The 21,307-nt window shown below is 42.0% G+C and overlaps 1 protein-coding gene across 1 annotated transcript; it reads left to right on the top strand.

Annotated features, from left to right (window-relative positions):
- Positions 1-312: 312 nt before the first annotated feature.
- On the top strand, positions 313-20,908 carry LOC146863723 (uncharacterized). Its single transcript, XM_085627871.1, has 3 exons — positions 313-445; positions 8,263-8,385; positions 18,023-20,908. The coding sequence occupies exons 2-3, from the start codon at positions 8,301-8,303 to the stop codon at positions 20,107-20,109; spliced, it is 2,172 nt and encodes a 723-aa protein (XP_085483997.1). The 5' UTR covers positions 313-445; positions 8,263-8,300; the 3' UTR covers positions 20,110-20,908.
- Positions 20,909-21,307: the final 399 nt, after the last annotated feature.

Below are 21,307 nucleotides of genomic sequence, written 5' to 3'. Positions count from 1 at the left end.
TTAATACATTAACCCGGATACCTGCATCAGCATCATTAAGGGCTTAATTTAAAGAGTGCCCTTTATAGAGGTGGTCAAATATGATTTAATGCACAGACCGGGCTCGCCTGTGCTTAATACAATGTGTGTGTGAGACCCATTTTGGATTTGTTCACTTTTGAATTGCCTCTTACTCCCACAGTTAGGTCTGAGCTGCACATGACAGGCCTAAACTTATTAAAACCAACAATTTTGCTCACAAATATTTGCCAAGATACCTCACTGTTTGCTGTCACCTTGCAGGTGACTGATGGCTTCAGTTCTGTGGGAACAGTTTGCCCTGCCAGACCTTCCCCTTAATTTGCATTGCAGGTTCTATATCTGCAGAGATCTCTACTAACTCCAGCATCACTCACTGAGTGTGAGAGATCCCTCTTGAGCTCACAGAACAGAGCAGCAGGCAGAGGTGAGTAATCCAACAGGAGGTTAGCAGAAACGATGTATAAAGGTTTATTCTCTTTGCAACTTTGTGCAGTTTGAATAGATAAAAAAGCTGCTTTCTCAGTGAAAGCTCCGCTAAGTGTGTGAGAAATCTATAGCAAAAGGAGAAATTGTATTTTCAACAATTGTTTTGAGAGACACATACTGCAAACCCATATGTTATGTGTAAAAAATGTCCTGCAGGAAACATCCAGGACACTTGTTGTCATGGTAACATACAGAAGGAATTCCTCCATCATCAGTGGTCCCATGAGCTCATCATAATACCCTTCCCCATATTTCCATCATGGGACACTAAGAGACTAAGACTGCTCTTTTCCTCAGGAGGGTTTCCAGCTTGCAGCCCTTTAACCTCTTAGTGAGCTGCTCAGATTCTGGCCTCCAACACCCCTGACACTATCTACAGAGATCAAGCAACCCTCTCTAACATCCTCAACCCACAGCACCACAGAGGCCTACAGGATACTTGACTCCATGATTGGGAACTTGTGCTGATTGGCACTGTTGTGACAGCACACTATTATCTTCTAAGCATCCTGCCCCTCTGAAGGGTGAAACCATGCCCATATCACCAGTACAGCTCTGCTGAGAAAGGCCTTGCACTGTATTGGTGTCTACATGGCATTCACATGTCAGTGTCTACAAGGCATTCAATAGCATCAGTGGTCCATTGCACTGTGGTTCCTCTAAGGCGCATTACTACTGCCCTCTGCTAACATGTAATGCATACCTCCATTGCACTGTGGTTCCACTAAGGAGAATTAGTACTGCCCTCTTGTAACATGTCAGTGCACTCCTCCATTGCACTGTGGTTCCATTAAGGCGCATTAGTACTGCCTTCTTGTAACATGTCAGTGCACTCCTCCATTGCACTGTGGTTCCTCTAAGGCACATTAGTACTGCCCTCTTGTAACATGTCAGTGCACTCCTCCATTGCACTGTGGTTCCTCTAAGGCGCATTACTACTGCCCTCTCTAACATGTAATGCATACCTCCATTGCACTGTGGTTCCACTAAGGAGAATTAGTACTGCCCTCTCTAACATGCTAGTGCACTCCTCCATTGCACTGTGGTTCCTCTAAGGCGCATTACTACTGCCCTCTGCTAACATGTCAGCGCACTCCTCCAATGTACAGCAGTTCCACTAAGGTGCATTAGTACTGCCCTTTTGTAACATGTAGTGCATACCTCCATTGCACTTAAGTTCCACTAAGGTGCATTAGTACTGCCCTCTTCTGACATGTCAGTGCACTCCTGTATTGCACTTCAGTTCCACTAAGGCACATTAGTACTGCCCTATTCTGACATGTCAGTAAACTCCTGTATTGCACTTCAGTTCCACTAAGATGCATTAGTACTGCCCTCTTCTGACATGTCAATACACTCCTGTATTGCAATTTTTTCCTCTAAAGCACATTACTACTGCCCTCTTAAGACATTTCAGTGCAGTCTTCCATTGTGCTGCGTTTCCACTGAGGCGCATTAGTACTGCCCTCTTCTGACATGTCAGTTCACTCCTGTATTGCACTTCAGTTCCACTAAGGCGCATTAGTACTGCCCTATTCCGACATGTCTGTACACTTTTGTATTGCACTTCAGTTCCACTAAGGCACATCAGTACTGCCCTCTTCAGACATGTCAGTGCACTCCTGTATTGCACTTTAGTTTCACTAAGGCGCATTAGTACTGTCATCTTCTGACATGTCAGTACACTCGTGTATTGCACTTCAGTTCCACTAAGGCGCATTAGTACTGCCCTCTTCTGACATGTCAGTGCAGTCCTGTATTGCACTGCAGTTCCACTAAGGCGCATTAGTACTGCCCTCTTCCGACATGTCAGTGCACTTCTGTATTGCACTTCAGTTCACTAAGGCGCATTAGTACTGCTCTCTTCTGACATATCAGTGCATTCCTGTATTGCACTTCAGTTCCGCTAAGGCGCATTAGTACTGCCCTCTTCTGACATGTCAGTGCACTCCTGTATTGCACTTTAGTTCACTAAGGCGCATTAGTACTGCCCTCTTCTGACATGTCAGTGCACTCCTGTATTGCACTTTAGTTCCTCTAAGGCACATCAGTAGTGCCTTCTTCTGACATGTCAGTACACTCCTGCATTGCACTTCAGTTCCACTAAGGCGCATTAGTACTGCCCTCTTCTGACATGTCAGTGCAGTCCTGCATTGCACTTCAGTTCCACTAAGGCGCATTAGTACTGCCCTCTTCTGACATGTCAGTGCAGTCCTGCATTGCACTCCGGTTCCACCGAGCACAATAGTGGTGCCCTCGTCCGACAAGTCAGTGTGCTCCTCCATTGCACTGCATTTTCACTAAGGCTCATTACTTCTGTCCACTTGTAACATATCAGTACACTTCTGCAGTGCATGTCTGATCTGTTGAGAAATGCTGGGATGGGTCACTTGTGTGTCTTGCAATGCTAATGAGGTCTGTCTATACTGAGCTACAGCATATGATGTCATTCTGCTGAAATCTGGCACACCCCTATCACAAAGTGCCATTTCTGTCCTCAGCTGCAACATAGTGTACATAACTCAATCCTGGGAAATTATGCCTAAGAGCAGGTGGTGGGAAGACATGCTGACATTACACTTTTTTAATAATAAATACATTTTCATCATCTGGCTGCACACATCTGTAGCTGTCTAGTGGCAGCACTAATGGGTTCCCTAATACAAGAGACACAACATATCGCAGAAGTTTTCATCACATCCCAGCTGTGGTGGCAACAGTTACTTTCTGTGACACAACTGTAAAGCAAGGATCAATATCGCTACCCTCTGAAGTTGGTGTATTGCAGGCAAGCCAGATGTGTGAAACGCTTGTGTTGTAAAATTATTACTCTAGCAGATGTTGGCGGGTCAAATAATTATAAAGAATAAATGCTACCATTACCCGCTTTATTGGTGCTCAATTCATCAGTCTTAGAATATTGTAAGGCTGAGCTAGTCTAGCCAAAAATACAACTTATAACACGTACATAACACAGACATCAGCATCGAGCACCACATCTGTGCTTCATTGCATTAGTGCAGCAAAGCCCCACCTTAAACTTAATATACTACATGCTGTAATGCAATAAAGCACCCTTGTATACTAGTGTATCATTGTTCTGACACACCTGTCCTGGCAAAATGGTTGAAATGTGATGGGGCAGAAGACCGCTGTTCTTGGGTGATGCTTGTCTTCATCTGTCCACAGGAATAATGTCAGAGCTGAGGGACTCACTAACAATGCAAACATGATGTGTTCATTATCAAATACTGACAGTATTTCTAGTAATGTTAGCTGCAGTCCACTTGCTTGCATTGTCACCCAAATCTGACTCTGCTTCATGAAGAGGTGGCCTGATGGTGAGAGCTTTGGAATGGGGGATGTGGGGGCCAGATGTACTATGTTCTGGTCCTAATAAACTAGTAATTTGCGACCAGCATTTTTGGAAACACTAAAGAGATGTAATAATACACCTGTGAACTGAAATGATGGTTCATAAATTGCGAATTGTAGTCAGAATGAGACCAGAATGAGGTCGGTTGCAAATTGCAACACACTTTTATTGGAGACCCTCACAGGGATAGGGGCCTACTGGGGTCAGAAGAACACCTTATCCTTGGTTTCTTTCATTGCATTAAAAAAAAAACTGTTATTTTTTATTTTGGTTTTGTTTAAGAGTTGGCATTGGAACTTATTTTTACATTCACAAAGGGTGCCAAGGGAGCCCTTTCCATTTTGTGAATGCATTACTGTCTCCTTTGAGATGATGGTAAAATATCAGTGTTTTCTCACCAAATTTCAGTCGGAAAACATTGATGCATAAGATACCATGGCAATGTTTGGAAGGAGTGCCTACAATTATGTTATGCTATGCTATGGGCATCTTGGTGCTAGCTAGTCGCAGTCAGAGTGGAGCTAAGTGAGACCTTTAATCGAAAGGGAACAACCATGTTTTCAGAGGCTTCCTGAAAATCAGTAGTCTGGGCGGTGATCTGAGTGGCAAAGGAAGAGCATTCCAGGCCTTGGCAGCCTTAAATAGAAACCCTCTGCCGCACCCGGGGGGCATGCTTAACTCGCGGCACTGCAATATTTGCATCCATTGCTGAGTGTAAAGATCTGCCTGGAGTGCACCAAGAAAAGAGTCTTTGGAAGAAGCTCGGACCCTGATCATGCCGGGCCTTAGACAATACAGAGAGAATTGAAATATGTGCTTTGCCGTACCAATGAAGAGTCCTAATGGAGCTTGCTGTTGAGTGATATTTGGGAATTTTTAGAAGCAGTCTAGCGGCTGCATTTTCAATGTTTTAACTTTGTTAAGAACAAGCGGCTGGGCATTCAGGTACTGCCCTTTGCTGTAGTCAATCCTCATTAGCTCTATACAACCATTTTCTGGAGATTGGCGGGAATGAAGGGGATGACCATCCTGATCATCATGAGAGTAAAATAGGCAGTAGAGGTGACAGCCTTCACTAGTCATGAAAGGACAGTCTATTGTTGATCAGAACATCTTAGCCACTCTAACTACAGTGGGAAGCAGGCCCAACTCTGAAGGCAACCAGGTCATGGATCAAATGGAAGGCTGGGGACCAAAAAGCAGGACATCTGTCTTACTTGAATTTAGTTTCAGGCAGTTCATAGATAGCCAGGAATTGACTTACCTCATGCAGCTGCAGAAATGAGCTCCTGACTGGCTATCCTTGGTGTCTACTTAACTTAAGGTTGTATGCTTTACGTATGATGTTACTGAGAGACTGAAGGATCTCACCAAGTCTGCCAGAGGAGTAACATAAAAGTTAAATGCAATGGGACTGAGCAAGGAATGTATGCACTGGATGAGAACTCACCCAAAAGGACAGACTGTTCCCAGTCACTGAGAAAATAGCTGAGCAGCTTTTTCGCAGTAACAGAGTTTTCAATCCTGTCCAGACTGTTTACTGTGGACTCACTGTGTCAAAGGCTGCTGATTGGTCGAGAAGAACAAGAGTGGCGTTGCCACCCTGATCCAGTCCCCATGCCGTGACCAGCACGAAAACCAAACTGAATGTCATCAAGGAGGTTAGTAGCTAAAACATTAGTTGTGAGCTGTTTAGACCAGTGAGTCCTGCCCTGGAGGTCCATAAGACGCAAGCAAGGGCAGCTGCTCTTTATGGGGGTGAGCTTTGGGGTCACTGTGCTGCCTCTGAAATCACAAAAGTTGAGTCTAGATTTGTAAGGTGATTACTATCGCTTCCTCAGTGTACTCCATTAACACCGCTGAGGTTAGATCTGGGACTGACCCCTATTGCAAACGAGCTAGCAGTAAAACCCCTAAGGTTCTGGCATAGACTCTGGACCACTCCAGATCTTTCAAACTATAGGGACGAACTTAAACAGATCCTTAGTTTTAATTGTGTAAGCAAAATCCCCTGGCTTGCGTTCATTAAGCGCGAACTTCTAAGTCTAGGACTACAGTCTATGTGGGAAGATCCAGATAGGGCATGTGGCCGGATATCACGAAAGATGTTTACTAAAATCTACAAAGGGCAAAATCTGGAACTTTTAATTACGGCCCCTAATGTAGGTTCCCTCACTAACTCTTTTTTAGAATTCAAAAATTCTTATTATTTTGAGGACTTTATAGATGTTGTCTTCCCGATTTTAGCGCACAAGCTTTTTATCCAATGGCGACATGGCACCTTACCCATCAAGGCCGTCACAAGCGGCCTCCTCTAATAAGTCCTGCCCGGGCTGCTGTGGTGATTTAGAAGATGAGCTTCATGTTCTCTTCTTTTGCCCAGCATATACCAAACCAAGAAAATATTGGTTGTTGCCACTGTGCAGAAATTTGGGTTTTAAACATTGCTTGAATGCTTTTAGAACTTTTAAAACCAGTACATCGAGCCCTATTGTTTTTGCACTTTCTAAATTTTTGCTAGCTAAGTGGTGCAAGAGGCGTAAATTAATCGATATCGACTGCTAGCCCCAATGTTTTAGATATGAGTGTTTGGAATCTGACGCATTTTTAAATATTTTATAGATGAGAGGGTATTTTAGCCTGTATGAAAATATATTGCCATGTGTATACAAATGAATTTTAAATGTTATTTGCCTTCCCTTCCCCCTTCTTCCCTTTTCTGTTTTACTTTGTACTCTTCTATGGCAAAACTGGCCAAAATAAATAATTTTTGATTGATTGATTACAAATGCAGTCCATGGTGGGCTGAAAGAGTGATTGGAAATCAGAGATGAAGGGGAAGGATAATGTCGAACAATTAATGAACACATACTCCACTTTCTGACGAAATGTGTCAGCCAATGTATTGCAAAAGGGTTGACTGTTGGCAGTAGAGCAGTGCGAAGTGTTCGTTGTCAATATTTTTACGGTAGAAAATAATCATTTTGTGGAATTAGAGATCATCTTAAAGCATGCACTATTCCCACCCACACATCCACACCCGACTATTACACAGCATAGGTTGCAAAAATGTATCATATTAATGCATAATGTATTTCAGTTATTGCAGTTAGCTCATAGACTTCACATCCTTAACATTTTGGATTGGTTTGATTTGTATTAACCAACCAGCCAAACAAATTCATATATACTATAGGTTCACTTTGTCAGAAAATTATTTCCAAAATCCTATCGATTTATTAAAATTGTACATAAAGAAAAACAATGAATCATGAACTCTTAGGATGCACCTAGTATATTAGTAAATGTGCACACAGATGACAGACAGCTGCAAGGGTACAGAGGCACATACAAGGGACAGTGGGAAAAATATATGCATTGTGGAGAGCAGAGAACAATAATAATAATAATCCACATTTGTAAAGCGCAAACAATCACCCATAAGGGTCTTTAGGCGCTGGAGGCCGTCGGGAAGATTAGGCAAGCTATTGCCCAGAGTCACATGGTGCTGGGCAGATTCCGGAGTGGGTCGCCCTGGCCGCGGTGCCACACCTCTTCCCTACAGAGTGGGAGGAAGAGAAAGACTTTCATGAGGAAGGAAGGTGTAAAACATATGCATTGTTGTGGAATTCTTAAGCACAAATAGAAATGTAGCTCTCCTGAAAGTGAGCAGTAGAACAGCACAAGTAAAGAGGCTATGCTCCAGGGGAGGGACAAAAACATGCTGGACAAGGCAAGCCATTGAATAAGAAGAAAGCAAAGGAGAGCAAAAAAATGCAAAACAATGCTAAGCATGTGACAGGCTAAGCTGACTATAGGCATTTTTCAACCAGAGAGATTGTCATGTCTGGTCTACTCAAACTATAGCAGTTATTTGTCAGGCAGCCTACAGAGCCAGAAGTGGGTTTTGTTTTTTGGAATACTGGGTCTTATGCTTGGAGACATCTCATTTTTTATTATGATCCCAGGGCAGTCTTTCACAAATGCCTTTCTCTGTGAACATGGTGACAGCAAATAGCTGAACCATAAGACATTCCCACAACTCTTACTGCTATATGGGCTATGTTTTGTATATCCCAAATCTAGTGTCACGTTGCAAACTAATGTAGGCAGCATTGAGCAACCCTGTCTTGCTATAGAAGTTTACACGGCATCTGTATAATTCTTCACACTCACATATGGTCCAGTGTAGACCAAGAAGGTGGAGGTAAGTGCATATTGTAAATCAGTATATCACCTTTATATTAAGGCTTTCCCAGCTTTCCACATTTTAGACATACTGCTGTCGTTGATTCTTGTAGCTTCAGATATTCTGAGTTTTAAGTTGTCTGTATATTCTACATAAGTAATAAAATATATTTCTCTGCCATCCTATGCAGGAAGAAAACTTGGACAGCAGATCATCAGACCCAGCACCATGGGATCCCGAATACTAATTTACTCTTTGGTCATCGTCCTGTCCATCCTGGAAAGTTCCTGTTCTGGCCCAGTTGCCATTTACAGTAAGTTATCAGAGAGGGAGTCTGCCTCTTATCATGATTAACTGTGATTTCATGCAGTGACGGCGGTGATCATGACCCTATTGGACATCTTCTCCTCCCACAGAAAAAAGTGGAAGTGTATCTCAGCTTTACAAACCGCACTATAAACAAGGGATCATAGGCTGGGTGTTTGAGTAATTCTTTTGAAGTCCTCTTGATTTTGCAAATCAATGCCACAGTCCACACATGCTGCAACTGTCTGCATTAAGGATGTCTCCATACTAAAGTGTAATCAATTGTGCAATGGCTTTGTTTCCTTAAACACAAACCCCCAGAGCATTGGCAGTGACAGACAATTCTATTGGACAAGGGAGGGTGTTTTATTTCAGGAGAACATATTGCAAAGCAGGCTAACACAATAACATGACACTTTACTGTCTGCACATTGTGCACATCCTAAGATGGACACCAGCTTTGAAACTTGAATGTTGACAGATTTTCTATTTATATCCCCCTTGGGGCAGGCAGAGCACAAGGACTCAGGCAACACTTATTACCTCCAACAGAAGGAAACATTATTAAATATCAACTCAATATTCATGAGACTGACACATACAGTCTTTAAAAGGCTTAGCACATTGTGCCTGGCATGTGACAATTTAGTCACAGCCAAGTGAACATCATGGGCATCAGAGGTATGGCTAGTAGGTCAGGACCACCAGTAGGTTGTCCGCACCTCTAACTCAAAGATTATTCCCTGTGCCAGCTTCCAGTGTGATGGTTTACATGCCATGGGGCCTAAGGTGGCACCTCTTGAGCTGAGGTAACCCATTTCTAAAATAGAAGGGTGGTGCCACCATCTACCCCTCTATCCACTCCTTCTTCATGCCCATTTTACATTGGTGTGTGGGTACAACTCTATCTTCACATTATGGCCCTCTTCCTGAGTGGGACAAACATAATCTTTACCCCGGCTTGCAAGAGACATATTATTCCATACATTGCGAGAGGTGAGTTGTCCTAACTATAAGGTCATATGGTAAAGCTACTTTTCGGTATTTACTCAAATAATTTGGGCGTGTTTGCTGCTAACAATGAACGTTAATGCTGTTCCATGTGCTCTCTGCTCTCCTCTGTCAGAATATTTAAGAATCTCTGGTTACCAGTTTGTGAGGAGGCGTACCCACAATGCCAAGCATCCCACAGGGTAAAAGCACAAAGTTTACGCCAAATAATAATTGCACTGCTGCCAAAGGCACCCCCATGGTCTTCCAAGTTGAACTCCTAGAAGGATCACTGCAGCATTCACTCTCTCATTACTGTGCCAGCATGCCCAGCTGTTCTGTGCCAATTTAGTATGGAAAACACATCTGTTTGTGAGAAACACTTGCACTGCATGGCTTGAAACTAGGCCTGGGCGGTAAATTCCGTTCCGTTCGCGGAATTTGCGAAATTTGGGTAATTTTGCGTTCCGCGTAGAACGCAAAATTGCAAAAAAATCTACGTTCCGCAACTTCGCGAGATTTTTTGCTTGTTCGCGTTCTCAATATGCGTGTTCGCGAGATATTTCACCCCGAGCACGCAAACGGCGATCACGAACAGGAAAAAAGTATCGTGAACACGCAATTCCGCGTGTTCGCGGAATTTCTGCATGTTCGTGGAGATATTTTACCGGTTCGCGGAGTTTTGCGTAACGCGATTACGCAAATTCCGCCCACCCCTACTTGAAACCTCCAGGAGGTATCTGTCAATAGAAGCATTTCATCTTTCACAGGGAAATTTCCCTTCCATTGACTTTCTGTGTGTCTCTCATCTGTCACAGTCTATAGGACTACTTACGAAAGCAATCGGGGTCTATCACGGAAATAAAGTGTTTACTTTCTTGCAGGGTGAGACCCTGAAGAGTTTCTGTTTGGTAATTCAGAGCTAACGCAGCACTAGTAGCATTCTGAAATCACTACCTAGCAAAGGCCTTTCAAGAACTTATATTGTGTCAGACAATATGATCCAGGTGTGATTGAAAGGTGATGCCACTGGCCCAAGTATTTGATGCATGTATCTACCCCTACTTGCACCAGTTCTTTAAATTATATTCAAGGACCTTGCAAAATATGTCCACTTGCTTGTTAATAGCCATACACTTAATGTGTGTTGGGTTGCTATCAGAGCGTTATAGGTGTTCCTTTAATAGAATCCAGAAAAATGAAAGTTGTGAGCACCTACCAGTTTCTCATTTGAGATCTTCAATATGCCTGCGTCCTGAGCAAGCTCTCTTAACACTCTTTGGTTTATACTCTGAAAGCTGTAGCGAAGAAAGTATTCCACAGGTCCTGAAAGAAGCAAGGAAATTGGCCCATTTGAGCACTGCTCAGGTAGTAGAATAAGATAATTATCACAGTGGAATAGGCCCCTCTGGAATCTGAACCCTGGTGCACTGCACCTGCTACACCAATGTCACTTACCCCTTTTTAGCAGAATGCATGATTCATAACAAATGGTGCCCATGTTAAGGATTGACTAGTCTTTTCTTAAAGCACTGCTGGCCAACTATTGTGTTTGATGTATTGAGGGATAGGTAGTAAACTGCCTGCTCACTGCAGATCTGTAAATGGAACATTAGAGTATCCTCACTGGAGTAAGATCTTGCTGCTTATTTCTGTTGAAACTCAGTTTGTGGGGGACCTTGAGTACTTTTTCTTAGCCAATAAGGCAAAGAGGATTTTCTTGACTACATGCAAGTGTGAAACCCCATTTTTTAGGCAATGTATTTCCCCTGCAGCAGGTAGCCTTGCCTTATCAGCTGGACTGGAAGCATTTGCAAGGTTGGAACACTACTGTCCCCAGTACAAATAACAATGGTCAGTCATCTCCTCTTGCCAAAGTGACAGAGATATTTAAAGTAGGAAAATTGCTTGCCAGGAGAATATCTTCCAATTAAATACAATTGCAAATCCAATGGTCAGTCCCATGCCAAGATTGTTTGTTTGTTAGGCCCACCCACAAATATATTCAGCCTTGAAGGAGGTATGCAGGACACTTACAAGGCTACGGCCTATGTATATCAATATTTCATGCAACGTAACACAGCAAACCACCTTGCTGTATGAAAGGGAGAGGGAAGAAATGTCTTGTATTTAACATTATATGGCAAATTCCTGCTCACTGCCTGCACTGATGCAAAACACCTGCCTAGCACCAATGCAGGCATCCTTTCACCATGGTGTAAGGGTGCGGCATTCATTGAAGGCAGGATTGTATTTTTGCAGGAAGGGGCACCGTCCTGCAAAAAAAAAACCTCAGAGGCATTTTTCTTTCTAAGTGTGCTGGAGAGTGCAGAACAATTAGAATGATAAAACAACAAGGAAAAATAAAGATATTTCTCGTTGTTGCGCCACTTGTGGAGAAGTGTACAATTATGATGTATTCTTAGGTCTATCCAGAGATTGTGCGTTCCAAGTAGTGAGATATAAGTCACCAATTCTCACACTCACTGTGTCCTCTCTAGAGGCAAGAGTGTGGGTTAGCACCACAGTAATAGGTCAGCACATACACGTGCTTGCTGTCTGTTTTGATTGGGAAAAGGAGAAGGGGACGTTGTTCTAGGACTTTGCAGTAAGGTTGGGGAAGGAGATACCCCCACTGTCACTTCAGCAGATGTGGGGGATGTGCGAGGGAGAGGGAGGCAGAGTGCAGGTGTCTGGTGGGTTGGTGGACATTCACACGGAGGTTGATGTATGCTGTTTGTGAAGTGCTTTGCAGGTTTGAATTAGCTTCTTGAATTGCCATATCTTTTAAATGGGGAGCCAGTGGAGCCTTTTGAGGTGTGGGGTGATGTGGGTCCTTTTGGGATGATCAAGGATGAATCTCTCCACTGAGTTCTGTATGGTCTGCAGTCTCTTCACAATGGGTTGGTGATTCCTGCATAGAATGAGTTGCCATAGTCCAACGGTTTGTCTGGTGCTGACTGGGAGCCATTTGAAGATCTTATGGAGCATGCGAAGTAGGTGAAAGAGACCTTCATAGTGATCTTGCAGTCCAGTATTTCATTGTGACATTTTCCTCTTAAACACAACATGGCAGACAGATAGGAAGAGTATAACAATATTAAAGAATACAGAATACATTAGATTAAATATAATAGATTAAAGAATATAGAGAGTGGCTGGGTATGGTGGAGTAGTGCTTGAACTAGTACCTTACAGTGGGAAAATATGTCAGCGCCAGGCACTGCCCACTATACCTGGCATTCATGGACCTTCCAACTGCCTTTGGTAGTGTGAACCTCTCAACAGCATTTTACAGTGTAAATCGCCATAGAAATCACCTTGAGACGCTTGCAGGTGATTCGTTTGTGCTTTTCAAGCCTGTGATTGATTGATTGAGGGTGCTTTTGGACTTGCATGTTCTTTGGTACACTTCCTGTTCACACTCCATGAGAATTTAATGGCCAGGCTGTGGTTCGGACCCAACGGTGAACTCACTGAACCACTCAGCCTTTCTCATGGTGTCAGACAAGGTTGTGTGTTGGTTCTGCTTCTTTCATTTTGTATATTAATAACCTGAGCCAGTTTGTAAGTAATGCATTCAAAGATGTACCCATAATAGACAGTGTCGCAATTCCAGCATTGCTGTACCCACATGCAGCAGTTCCAATGGTTCCCAAGCCTTACACTCTATGCAAGCTAGTTGATTCCTTTATTCATGACAAACTTGTCACCGTCAAAAATTTGGTTTGAATAAAGATATTTAAAAAAAAACAAGGAAGCTATTTCTGCTATATTTAGAAGATCATATTAAACATGCCCCTAATTTGCTATGGCTTTCGATCTAGACCAACTGTGTGGCAAACCTGGAAAAATATATTCTTCAGGGCTATTTAGAGCAAGATAAGCTGGCTGCAATTCCATGTATTGTTTATGTTGACTCTCCCTTAAACAATCTTGATAGTCTGGAACTATTTCACTCAGAAGTTCCTACAAATAAAGAAGACAAAAATTAGTAAAATCCCTTTTTATGAGAAAAATATGATTTTGTAAGGGAACACATTGTTGCAGGGATGTTGCCTATAAACAGAACTATACGCAGGAAACCAGGACCTTAGTGTATAGTGGTGTACCAACTACCCACCTTAGTGCCCATAACCCCAATCCGACTAAATATAGTGTCTCATTCATTCTCTGTACTACAGGGAAGCTACCAATGATTAGACATCCTAGAACATGTCACTCCGACTCTCTCAGGAATCGCGGGAGCAAGAGCACTCTTTCGTTCACTCACTCATACTTGTCCACAAAATCAGTAATCAGAGACATGGTATAGTTTAAAATGTTTATTTTAACTAGCGTTCTCTAAAATTCAGTACACGGGCCAGTATTATCAGCATAATGCAGAAACACAATATAGTCAGCATTGTTACAATTCCATAGAAAATAAACGGGGATATCATTTTATAAAGACAGTGGAAAAGGCCTATTGTACCTTACCACCCTCCCCGTGCTAGGAAATAGTTTATTATAAAAAAGAAGACCTCTGGGCTTTCTCAGGGGGACCCCATACCTCCAAGTCTAGATGCAAAGGTTCACATCTCAGGACAAGCACAGCTCTTCTCTCTGGAAAGGTTTTCTCTGAGTGTGTCTTACATACATACATGCATGCATGCAAATATTAAAAGCCCTCAATTTTCAGCAGTGCAGCAATATTTTTGTGTTATGACTAAGTGCGGAGGACTGACCCAAGCAGAGTAACAAGGGACATTGTTTTTTGACCTTGAATATCATGTGCAGATGAAAACCACAGAGTACAGCCAGGAACGTGAAATGCAGACAGTAATTATGTGAACACACACAAGCAGAGGTTTTGCGAAAACAAAGTCTTTTGGTAAGGTTCGAAACAGCAGCAAAATGGCAGCCAAATTTGTGCTAACCTATGCTAACTTAGCAATGTCCGCAGTGAATCCAGCAGCCTCACTACAACATTGAATGTAGCAGAACCACAGTGCAATTTTATTTGAACCTGAAAGAAATAGATGCATGGAGCCTTACTCACCATGGGATATGGGGCGTTAAGTTTTGCTTTGTTTCAAGGTGGGAATCATTCATAAGCTACTCAGCTTTCCCCTACGGTTAAGTAAGGTATCCCCCTTGGATGCTTGGTCAGGTGATGGCATCTCTAAGCAAACCTTGCCTCATTTTATTCTGCAAATGTGTAACTAAATAGTTTCTGGTACAGTTGTTAAAGAAGTGACACCAGGCTCAGTGCAAGGTGGCCCTCTGCTATCTGCAATTGTTAAGAAGAGAGGAGCTGAATTTGAGAGTTGGCTCTTTCTGAAGTCAGCTGTTCATTTATTGAATTCCATTTATACATTTGTACTATTGTGCTTGCGTACCTTGTACTGGTTCATATAATTTGTGAATGATGAATAATTGCAATTATTGCATTGTATAGCTTTTTTGTACACCTCTGGCATGTCAATAAAGAATTGAAAACGGAAATAGAATGTTTAAGATGGCTCCCTTATTGTGTTACGTTAACATATATAGGCTGCACCAAAGATGCATTAAAGACCTTTCTTATCAGCCCATTCCACAGGTCAATAATGTAGAATAGTGTATCATGTATAAACTAAATCCAATTTATCCCAAAGCAGAAATACATTAAAGAGATTGCCTATACGGATCTAACTTTCTATAATTGATTTAGGGGAGCACCTGGACCCTTGCTTCTACCTCGTTTGCTGCTAAATCTATCTTGGCACATTGACATCACCAAAACATTTACTTACAGCAACTTTCAGCAACTTGTTTGCTAAACTCTTACAAAGTGATTCCAATTAGGATACTCCTTCAATCAGTGTGTATAATGCTTTGCGTTGATAAGCAAATGTACCTGGTATCATGGCTAAGAAATCTCTGATAATAATAATAATTATTATTAATAATAATTATTATAATAATAGCAATAATAATAAGATGCTAATAGTTCAACTTGGCTCTCTCTCCATGGTCATCTCAAAACGTTCTGCCTTCATCACTCTCTAGTTTCTGGAATTTTGTTTTGTTGGCTTTAACCCATACTAAAGTGATTCTGCTATCTGCTCAGAACACTTATTTGCCTACTTTTAAGTCTCTAGTATTAGTTAATACTTGTACCCAAGGCCTGAAAATTAAATGCTACTAGTAGGCCTGCGGAACACATTGTGCAACACACTAAATTATCACTTCAAAACAGGTCTAAGACCTGCCGTTGAAAACCGTCCTTTTTAATATATATAAGTCCCCCTAAAGTAGGCCCTAAATAGCACACAGGATAGGATCCATTACAACTTGTACTTTTAAGTTTTACACGTCATGGTAGTAAAAACTCTTCAATTTGCTTTTTAACTACTGCACGCCTACCTCTGCCATAGGATAACAGTGGGTTATCTTATTACCTTTAATAAGTGATAACTTTGGCTAAGGAATAGGTAGAAATATCATGTTTGTTCTCAAATCAATTGTAATTTAAAATCCTCTGTATTTGTCATATTTTAAGGCACAGTTCTGAAAATCCCTTTTAGAGATGTGGTATTTCATTTTCCTTAACTATTTGGTGCCTGCAGCCTGTCATCTGGGCCATAGGACGAGGTGTAATTGGCAATTGACCTTTGTGTATTCCCTCTAGACAGTGAGACAATAGAGCTTAGATGCGGGATATTTTCTTATCTAAAAGGTTTTATCTATTTATTGGAATGTATTTATTGAATCGGTTACTGTGATTTTATATATTTGTGATTTGTTGTGTCTTGTATGAATTATTTTTAATTCGAATAAAGACTTATGATGATGATGATGATGCTTAGATGCGGGAAGGATTGGCCATCCTGCCAGGATCGGTGGCGGCTGAGCTCACAATGGAACCTAACACCAGTATTTTGTCACTCCAAACATCTTGTAGTCTTGGCAAGGAAAAGGAGGAACTTTACAGGACCAGTTGGGATAAGCAGGACATCATTCCCCTCTTAAAAGCTAGCAACAGATATATATACATATTGAACTCTCCGAACAAAAGGTCAGATCATTCCTAGGACTGTGGCGGTCCCCCAGAAAGCCTGCCTTGTACTTCACAGGATGGTCCTGCTGCTTGGGGCCCATTTTGTATTTAATAGGACTGACCTGCTGCTACCAGAAAAAACACCCTAATGCCTGCCTTGAACCTGCAGAGGTCTGCCCTGCTGCCTGATGGCCTACCTTGCTGCCTGATCCAAGGATTGCAAGAGTGACTGCAAGGGATAGTTGGCTTGCCTCTTGTTATGAGCTACAGGGATACAAAAGGTCCAACTACTTACACCCTGCACCTGGTTTTAACTTGAAGTAAGTCCTACCCTCCAAGTTTCACCCACCCAGTCCTGAACCCTTGGAAGTGGCGCTAAAGATACCCAAGTGGCCAAAAAACAAAACTTGATGTTCATTATCAATCTGCCTGACTTTGTGATAGCTCGCTCTACTTTCTTCTCCGTGGCAACAAATCCTATCAAGCAGCTCTTATCTGAAGGAAAATTAGGCCTCGTGGTGCCCTAGTTGGGTACTGCCTGTAACCTCGCTGAAGTTTTTCAATTTCTAGAATTTCACCACCACCTTTTCCAGCAGTTCGCCAATGATGACAACCCGTCCTTTGAATTTCTCAGATGCCCTGTCGCATTGATTTTACCTTCTCAGACATTTTTCTTCAAAATGTCTTTTCTTTTAAGTTCAAAGTTAAGGTTAGTTTAATAAAATGTTATAACTGACCAGGCCTTGAACCTCTCTCTGACCTCCACTTGTGTGGGATTCACTCCTGCAAAACATTTAGCTGTCATAGTGTAATATTAAGTGGGATTAATTGGATTTATGCAACAATGTCAACTTTTGTGGTTTTAGTGACCTGTAAATCCTGGCACTGCACTCCTAAATCTTTTTTACGAGTTGCAAATGTTTTTGGAAATTGGGATCAGTATGTCTACTCTGCCTATGCATTTATTATTTGTTATATGTCTAAGTCTAGTATGCCTGTATGGACTGGCCATGTCTACAAGTACATTTAACAGTTTTTCACAGTGTTGATTTCAGAGTTTACAATCTCTTAGCAGCAGCATCTCACCTTCACTGATAAAATAACGTAGGCCTGGGTTACACATCATTTTTTTCCAGTAGTCCCATATTTGAGTAATTTCATACACAATCATGTAATGTGGTATCAAAGAGGGAGCTGCTACTGGACAGGGTGTGCCCTTGTGTCACCTGGAAGTGATTGTACTCTCTGTTATCTCCATTACTACATGTAAGGTTAATGGATCATGCTAGATAGTTATGTTATATTAAAGATATATGTTTATCGCTCAATCACCTATGGTTTTGTTTTACTACGTAGTTTACAGAAAGGGTTAGATTTGTCCTCAATTAGGATCTTTTGAAATGGGAAGCTGGACCTTGTTCTTGCTGTCCTAATGTAAAGTCTGGTTTTGTGAGAGAGATTAGCTGAGCATCAGGAGCTAAAGATTACATATTTTAGGGTTACATGTCAGAATGAATGTGTTAACCCCTTGAACTGGACATATATTCCTCCAGATGATTGTTGTTATCCCTGGTATTCTCTCATTCTCTTAACAGTTAATGTCACTTTTTTCTGAATCTGTTTTCTCTAGGGCGTAAGAGGGAAATTGACTGTAAAACATCAGCTAAGAATCTCAAGGATGCAGTGAAGAGTGTCAGCACACCCCAGGACGTGAGGATGGATGCTGAGATGATGATGAAACCGTACGCTAACTGGGAAGAGTTCCTAATGCCTGCCCCCATCTCCATCGCGGTCCTAGGAGAGCTGGCAGCCATTGCATCAGCCAGTGGGGACTTTTCTATCAATCTGAATCCACCAGCAAGTGGTTTCAAGCACATGCAATACCCAGAGTCCTTTTCTGCCACCCTAATGCAGGTCTGCAATAAAGCCTGGAATTCCTTCAACACAGCAAATAAAAATATGGATCAGATCAGGCTTCTCTCAGGGTCCATGCCAAGTTACATTAATGACATAGTGAGGCTTCTGTTCCAGCCCACTGCCACTGTTAATGCCCTGCTCCCACAGCAACTAAGCTCTATTCTCAGTAAGTCCAAGGAATGCACATCCTTGGCTCAGTCTGTGGAGACAAGCTTTACTAACACCATTCACTTAGTCCAGGAGGTGCTTGAAGCTTGTCTGAACTCCAAGAAGGGCTACGAGACGAAGTTGACCGATGTGAAGATCGCCCTTGAGCAACTCGCCCTAAGAGAGGCCTCTGCAAACAGCTCTGCAAAACTGGCAGAAGAGTACAGGAAGATGACTGAGACACAACTACAGGATGCTGCAGATGCTTACAAGAATGCTCTGAAGAAGGTGCCCTCTGTGTGGGAAACCATGGCTGCTAATTTTGTGGGTGGCCTTCTTGACACACTGTCTTTCACTGCAACTAAAGTTGTAAGCATGGGGATTGGTGCAGAAGTTCCTGTCCCTGGGTCCATGGGTACTGTTAATGCTGCTGGCGCTAGTGACGTGAGGTCCACTCAGGCGACTGTCAATGTCTGCACCAAGTCCAATCAGATGATAGCTATCACAGACGGCCTTCGAAAAGTCATAGATAGTAATGAGGAAACCATTAACATGGCAATGGTTTATAATGAGAAAGATAAGACAGTGCTGTCAAACTATCCAAAACAGCTGATAATGTCATTGCTAAAGGATATATCGACAGAAGCTGAGTGTAAAGCACAGACAATAATGGAGGCTGTTTTACAATCTGCTCTTGATTTTTGTGAAGATTTGGAGAGAGTTGCATTATCTAAGAATACAGACAAGACTTACCTGAAATCACTTGTGGAAAAGTTAAACTCAATCATTAGCAAGTCAATAAAAGTTGATTCATATTGTAAGACAGCGATTAATGCTCAGCCTTTGCAGACAAACGCACCGAATGCAGCCAGCACAACAGGCCCTGTCAGCATAGGCACTCACTCTGCACAAATGGCACAGACAAGAGTGGAACAAGCCACACTTCAATTAAAAAGAACTCAGGAAATCTACAAGGAATCCTTTGAGAAAGTCCAAAAAGAAAATGAGAAACTAACACAGATCCTGGTTGAAATGAGGGGCTACAAACTGGAGAAGATTGATTTTGACGTAGCCAAGAATATGCTCATTAAAGGCCTGGAATCTCTGGGGAGGGTAAAGGAGCAGTGGGAGAAAATGGTCCGCTTCTTTCAGATGATATCCAACCTTATCAAGTCCTGCTTAGATAAAAATATAAATCAGTTAGTGCAGGAAGCCAAATCAGTGCAGACCATTCCCAACTATCCTGCTGAAGCCTTTGTGAAGGACCTGATGTACAAACGAGCATTTGCATCCAACAGTGTTGCCTACTTAGTCAACATGATCTCGTCTACCTACTGCGAGGTTTCACAACGCTACCTGATGGACCGCGTGAGCTCTTTAGGAAGACTGATCACCATGTCTTCCTCAAGCCCACAGTTTAAGGTTGAGCGTGAACAGCTACAAAGTGGTTGTGAAGAGGCTCAAAAGTCAATCCAAGACTTGGTGATTGCAAAAAAACAAGAGTTTGACCTGAGTATTGAGGCGAGAGTTAATCAAATCAATTGTGAGCTGGGTGACGCCATCCAATCCCTGTCAGCAGCAGAAAAGCAGCATATCAGTGAGGATGTAAATGAAGGGGCAAACGCTGTGACAGTTGATGTAGCCTATATCTAGACATATCTATCTTTGCCTCAGAAGGCCAGCATCTTCAGTTTAACTCAAGTTTACCTCCTTAAGCTATGCTTAGACAATCAATTGCATTCAGTGGCTGGAAGATGTTTCCATTCCAATGGGTGTGAGTGACGGGCACTTTACATTTAATATATCACATGTTTTGCTCTAGGTACATGCTGTCCATTGGTTTGAAATGAGGCCTCATATGCCATTCTTTAGAAATGTATCTACAATCAGATATCAAGCAATGCTAGCTCACATATGTACAATGCAATGCCAGATACCTTTGTGCATAAACTCAAGGTCATGTCAAATACCTCTGCTTTGAAATCAAAGCACTGTTAAATATCTCATTCCATGACCTATAGGGTGTGGCAAATACGGCTACTCTAGAATTAAACTGCTGAGAGATCCACCTGTGCTTGAACCTATAGATAAACTCCGATCATCCGGACTTTGAGCTCAAAGTACCTCTGAAGCACATGCCTTGCTTTCACCAAGAATTCATGATTTAAAACATCCTGCTTGAGAACATGTCCCTGCTTAGTAGATGGTATCCAGATCGAACCCTCTGCAGATCGTTTCTGTTAAGTAGGAGTTAAACATTGTATTTTAGGTGTGAGCTAAACAGGACACATACTTCCCATACGCTGTCCATGGACAAGAATGTTCGTGTTGTTTAGAAGTTAGCTAAAACATGTACACCAAAGTCTTTGTTTTTTATACTAAATCATGCATGTGCTTTTGTTTCTCACTATTGTAATCTATAAAACAATAAAGTTCCCTGCATATGACTTAATATTGTTTTCAGTTCCATTTCTTTGGTAGGTAGGTTTTCTTATTTGCACATTTGTAGCCACATAATTATTCAGTTTATTCAATGAGCACTTGCTCATTTTAAGGCACCAAGGACTTAATGTTAAACAAATTCTAAGATAACTAAACTCACTAAAATAGTAAAACAAGGTTACAATATCACCATCCACACTTAAGTATCAGTCATCTGTAACAATAAGTCAAACTGCTAGTTATACTGTGACTCAAAAGTAGGGGTGGGCATAACTCACATAATTCCATGTAGTGCAAACATGCAGAACTACCCCAGAATTCTGTAATATTGTGCAGAATTATATCACAAGTGACCCCTCGACAACAGGTAACTCACAGTGTATCTCTCCGTGTCTCACCTATGGATCAG

The sequence above is a fragment of the Triturus cristatus genome, chromosome 2_1, assembly GCF_964204655.1.
Source record: "Triturus cristatus chromosome 2_1, aTriCri1.1, whole genome shotgun sequence".
In the NCBI taxonomy this organism is placed as follows: domain Eukaryota; kingdom Metazoa; phylum Chordata; class Amphibia; order Caudata; family Salamandridae; genus Triturus; species Triturus cristatus.
The sequence above is the reverse complement of the archived record's forward strand: the minus strand, read 5'-3'. Positions and strand labels throughout refer to the sequence as shown.